The sequence below is a fragment of the Macrobrachium nipponense genome, chromosome 33 (assembly GCF_015104395.2).
Source record: "Macrobrachium nipponense isolate FS-2020 chromosome 33, ASM1510439v2, whole genome shotgun sequence".
Taxonomy (NCBI): Eukaryota; Metazoa; Arthropoda; class Malacostraca; order Decapoda; family Palaemonidae; genus Macrobrachium; species Macrobrachium nipponense.
Window position 1 is genome coordinate 16,658,173 of NC_087219.1, and position 6,000 is coordinate 16,664,172.

Consider the following 6,000-nt stretch of genomic DNA (forward strand, 5'->3'; position numbering starts at 1 on the left):
TGTTGAAAATTCTCGCAATGTCGAAGGCGATGGAATCTAGCGTCACAGCAGTAGATGGTCCTTCATTATTGCGAGAATCCCCGTTAATCAGAGACCTAAGTCCATGATTGTTGGGCAGAGATACGGTTCGGTAGTCAATCAAAGCAGGGCAGAGAGAGACATACATAGCCGTGCATATCGGAGGCCCAGCTGATACTGAGCTGCTATCAGGCAGTTCAATACGCAGTAGTTGAGCCTGAGCTCTCGCTGACTCGTCATCCTGAGTTGCCAGGTAATCCATTATTCCACGAGGGAATGCGTTCGGCTAGAACTACCGAGCATAAAAGATATGCTCGAGCAATTATATTTAGGCGAAACGAATTTCGGTAAATATAAAAGTTGAAATGGTGTTGTCGTGACAAAACCATAAGTATATAAAATTGAAACTGAAAACTCCTGGGAGGTTGCAGGCAACCCCGAGTTGCAGTTTCAATTAGAATACTTCTCTTATAAGTCGCAATCCGTAGATTAACTAGGATATGCGCCTACCCCTCGGACAATTCAACTGCTTAGTATAATCATGTCGCGAGGTTAATATACGAAGTATATTTGTAGGATTCTGAACAACGATCTCCATCCTAAATTCTTTCCTTCAAGAAAACAAAATAAGGATTGGAGATCGACCACCTTCGATCTCTATCAAAGAGAGTGAAGGAGAAGTCTTCCTCGAAGGAAAGCTTCAATGGTGAACAGAATACTAAGACGATAGTTCAAGCCAAACTGGATATTCCCGTCCGATCTTCTCTAGTCCAGGTTGGTCGCCTACTGTGAGATAGTTTCTTCAGCAGCAGTCTTCTTCCCAATGTAGAAAATTCCAGGAATTCGAGCATAGGCGAGGTTCCCGATTATCGTGTATATCGGGGATTCTCGTCTCGCTCACTTTGGACCGTGGTCTCGCGTAAGTGTTTGGAGATCGTAAAACTCGAACACTGAATGCGTTAGAAATCCGTAGAATTCTAAGCAGTCTGCGAAACCCCCACCGAATTCGTCAAACGATATCGGCTGGTGGTCCTCTCGATTCCCATAGAAATCGAGAATGGGGCAGGATTCCTCCTCAACGACCGGGGCTTACGTCAGGTAGGACCCGAAGGTCCCCCCGGTAGCGCAGTCCCGAACGTGGGATCCTACAGAGAAATCTCTGTAGGATCCCTCCCCTTTCCCTCGTAACCGTAAGGAGAGAGGGAATGGGGGAGGAATTGGATACTCGCTCGCCTTCCCAGTGGAACTAGCAGTTGGAGAAGAGTAGGAACAGCCATCGCCTTGCGGCGATGGCCTCTCAGTAGTCTGGGAAAACGTATCGTCAGGAAGAAAAAACCGTTTTCCCGCGGAGGGTTACGAACTCTCACTGTAGGTAAGGGTCTGCCGCCACTGTGAACGTCGTCTGGGTGGGGCTGATCGACACCTGACAGGAGAGAGCCGATACCGTCCTCCGACTCATTCCAGTCCTCGTCGAGGTCGAAACCTCTCAGGAGGACCGAAGGAGTATTCAAATACGGTGTCCGAAGACACGTAGAAACGCCGCTGTCGCAGTAGAGGAGGTGGAAGTAGCTTGATCGACCGGCCAGAACTGAGAGAGCCTTCTTGTCCGGAGACGAGAGACTCTGGTCGAGACAGAATCGGCAAGTTCCGATCGCGGCAGACCCACCGTCGGTTTGGGTTCCCCCTCGGGCCCCAAAACGACTCGAGCAGAGACGTGGGCTCTGCTGGTGGGAGCGGCAATCCTTCCGCAAGGTCATTATGCTGACGAATCAGCTTAATGACTTCTGCAAATTCCTCTGTATCTCGGGAGTAACCGTGTCTTGCGGAGTAGGACCGTCCAGTCCCTCCAACAAGAACAGATCCCGAGATACTCCTCCTTCAGAAGGAGGAACAGCGGCAGACCCCTGACGGTCGCCTCCAACTACTTGCGCGTATGTCCTGGTCGGTCCTAGAACCGTGCCTGGTCCATACGGCGTCATAGCGGGATCGCGAGCGGCGCACCTCTCGCGATCACTCATAGGTACCTCGCTCCTCCCGGTGTAGCCCGAGGAGGTTGAAGGTACAGGAGAGGCAGACCTGACGCTCCCCCCTAGCTCGCTGGCAGGACCAGCGTGCTTGGAGGGCTGCTGCTGATCGTCCACCCGCGGTGGCGATCGAGCAGCAGGCCTAGCCTTGCCGCTCGCCTGGGGCGAGAGGCTCGGCTGAGAACGTCGACGCTGATCTCTAGCGTCAGGCAAGCTGTGCTGGTTACCGTCTCCGCCCACGGTCCCGATGGGAGCGGCGTCAGGTGACCTGCTAGGCTCGTTGTCGCGGTGAGACCGCGAGCGTCCTCTCGGCGCGTCGAGCCGCTGGTACCAGCCGTGGCCGGTACCGACGACCGCGGGGACCCCTTCCTCGCCTCAACCCGTTTGGCTTGGTCAGCGACCGTCAACGTCAACACCGAGCAGCCAGATGGTCGCTGCGAGAGCGTCCACTGGCCTAGCGAGATTCGTCTGCACGACACTCGCCAGTCTTCTGCTCCGCGCTTCGGTCTTGGCGGCGAGCGAGCTCGAGTGTCAAGACTTTGGCTGGACGGTCTCCCGCGGGAGACCGTCCACTCGGTACTTCTCGCTAACGAGAAGCCGAGGCGGATCCTGGTTTAGCGGCAGAATCCGCTAGAACCAGGCGAGGAAGTGCCAGCCGAAGCTGGTACTCCTCTGGTCCCCGTCTTCTTCTCCTTGGTAGAAGAAAAGACGGGCCCTGTTCCCGAGGGAGCAGGAGGACCAGCAGAAGAGCTCCCCGAATCGCCGGAGCGAGACGGGCCCTTAGAAGGTCCCGAAGGAGCCTTCTTAGGGGGAAAACCCGGGTTACCAGCCGGTCGCTGCAAGAGCGGCCGCTGGCCTGGCAAGAGTCACCTGAGCGTCTCTCACCAGCCTTCTGCTCCGTGCCGCGTCTTGGCGCCGAGCGAACTCTGGCGCCGAAACTTGGCTGCACGGTCTCCCGAGGGAGAACGTATACTCGGGATCTCTCGCGAACGAGAGACCGAGCCGGGACCTGGCGTAGCGGCACGCCGCTAGCACCAGGCGAGGAAGTACCAGAGCTAACCGATACTCCTCTGGTCCCCGTCTATCTCTTCCTTACGGAAGGGGAGACGGGCCCCGCTCCCGAAGGAGCAGGAGGACCAGCAGAAGGACCCCCCCGTCCCACCGAGGTGGGACGGGCCCTTAGAAGTTCCGAAGGAGACTCTAGGGGGGAAGGCAGCCTTCTTCTTCTTCGGCTTATGGGCCTTAGAAGTCGAAGGGGAAGAGGCAGCAGCAGACGATGAAGACGAAGATGACAGCTTCCTCTTCTCCTCTTCCTCGTCAGCTCACGCAGGACAGTCGTCAGGTCCTCCATCCAGGCCGGAGCCGGGGCTATTGCCGAAGCAACACGGCCCGACTGCACCTGTCCGGAAGGACCTGGGACTGGGGAAGACACACCGTGGGCAGGACCAGCATGGACAGGCACAAGAACTAGGAGCGACAGGAACAGCAACCAGCTCAGGAGGGCGGCAGGAACAGCGGCAGCGGTAGACCCAGAAGGGACAGCCAAGCCAACAGCGGGAATCACATCAGCGGCAGGTACGGCCAGGCCCAGCGATCGCCTCGTAGAATCATCGGCAGCCAGCGGAACCTGGGTCCTGGCGGCCGGTCCAGGGGCGAGCTGCTGGAACAGCGGAAGTCTGGGGCAGGCAACACGAAGAAAACAGGCGGCGGCGGCAACCCCACTCGGTACGGCTGCGGCCCTAGTAGCGGCAGACGGCGTCATCGACACAGCATGGGGAGTGTAGACCAGGAGGGGGGGGAGCAGCATAAGCGGCCGTGGTAGTAGTGGAGACCGCCCAGACCTCGCTAGACGCTGCAGCAGCCCGTGGATGCTAGGCACGCCCTGCCTCCGCGGTGGTCCATACCTGTCCAAGGTCGTCTCCCACGGATGTAGCACCTGCGGTAACATAGATAGATTAGTAAGAGGGGTTCCCTCACGCACGGGGGGAAGACATCCCCACCCCGAACGCAAGGAAGACCCAAATACAAAATACAACGAAGAAGCTGAGCGGGGGGCAGGAAGGAAGACGAAGAATCGGATACCAAGGGAGTCGCGGGAGAGCTTTCCGACGACTTCCTGGCAGACCTTCGCTTCCCCTACCCCGCACAGCAGTGAAAAGTAATATGAAAATGAAACAGAATACTGCCCTTGCGATTCACTTCATAGAAACTTAAAGGGGAAAAGATCAATTCCCGGGTAAGAACGGAAACTTGATCCAATAATATGATGCTATCATAAAATATATATGAAAATGAAACAGAATACTGCACTTGCGATTTCATTTTCACACAAAAAAAAATCGTAAGGATCAATTCCCGGGTAAGAACGAAAATTGATCCAAATTAAATTCATGCAAATAAATAAATGAAAATGAAAAGAATATTGCAATTGCGAATCCACTTTCATTGCATTCTATTATACAAAATTAAAAGGCTCGTGCCGAGCGCAATCACACTCTCGGTAACGAACGCACAGGGCAAAAATATAATGAAAAGAGTACTTACATTTTTCAATTACACACTTTCGCCCAAAAATACATGACTCGGCGCGAGCGCGCGCCCGCCCTCGGCACCGGAGACATAATTCAAGGGTTTCAATTCATGAAAAGAGAGGAAATCGCCGCATCTACGGCGATAACTCCATGTTGGTTCATAATTAAGTAATGAAAATGAAAACAGTGTACTTACAGTTTCATTTTCAACAAACCATTAGTAGAAAACACAATATAAACAAAGCATACGACGATGAAGCGGGCAGAGAGCGATGACGAACACGTCCTTCACACCCGCGGCCGAAAGCAAAAGTGATTTGTTTACCTCCCAGTCGCGCGGCGCGCGACTGGTCGGACAAGCAGTTAACTACCGTTCTCCCCTTGTTCGAAGCTTACGACCGTTCCAGCTGCCGCTAGCTACTTCCTATTGTTAAAGGACCGATGGTTTGTATTACGTATCGGAACAATTTCTTTTTTCACTGTCTCATATCTCATCAAGATACACTGCTCTTGCAAGAGCCCACCAAGTCTTTTTACAAGCTTCAGTAACACTTGATAGTTTACAAGGCATTAATGTTAATCCAGCACTTGTATATGGGCTTGGGACTGACATAAATGCATAAATTCTCACAGCTGATTTTTACATATTTTCTTCAACCACATGAATGAAAAGAGTTAACAGAAATGCATTACTTCTGAACAAAAACCATCCCACAATAAAAACTAACCTTTCATTTACCGAACATTCCGCGGTAATACATCGAGGCAAAGACGTGACACCCTCATTTTCCAACCGCGAGAGTATGAACTCCTCTTCCTTTGGTGTGGTGCCAATAACGATCACCAAATTACCAGGGTCATTAAATGTAGTAATCAGACTCTCCAGGACTCTTTCTAGTCCCAGCCCCCTGTTTCAAGAGATTACCAAAGAAGGTATCAATATTGTAAAATACTGTATGAACACAAGCTTCCTCATCACTACAATTACAATGATACTGTATCTGAACTAGCAAGATACAGTATTCCTATTAATACAATCCTAATACAATACCAAAATGAGTGACCTAACTGTTTCATTTTGAAATAAGTGCAAATGTTGCCCTTCCTTCGAAACATTACCTAAAAAAAATTACCAAACAGATTTTGTTTTTGGATACTAAATGGCAGGTAACTGACAATCACAGATTTACTTGAAGATTGCTAAATACATATAAAGGTGGTTAACTTACTTGGCCGCCACCAGAAGACCATCTTCATGTAACAAGTCCAAGAGCATCTGATTCTCATACTCCAACATGATGTCCAATTAATAAAATTCCTGCGACTGAAGAGTGCTTGGTCCCAACCTGAAATAAACATGTTAATGAAGCATTAAACTTTGCAAGTGCATAAGTGAGATTCCTGGCTACACAAAAATATTTTCAAAA

The 6,000-nt window shown here is 51.5% G+C and overlaps 1 protein-coding gene across 1 annotated transcript in view; it reads right to left on the reverse strand.

Annotated features, from left to right (window-relative positions):
* Window positions 1–6,000, reverse strand: part of LOC135202973 (DNA repair endonuclease XPF-like) — a gene marked incomplete at its 3' end in the record, with an annotated part of 53,550 nt that overhangs the window by 46,138 nt on the left and 1,412 nt on the right. Inside the window, 2 exon segments of the mRNA XM_064232485.1 lie at window positions 5,302–5,481; window positions 5,803–5,919. Coding sequence (XP_064088555.1) covers window positions 5,302–5,481; window positions 5,803–5,870 — 248 coding nt within the window.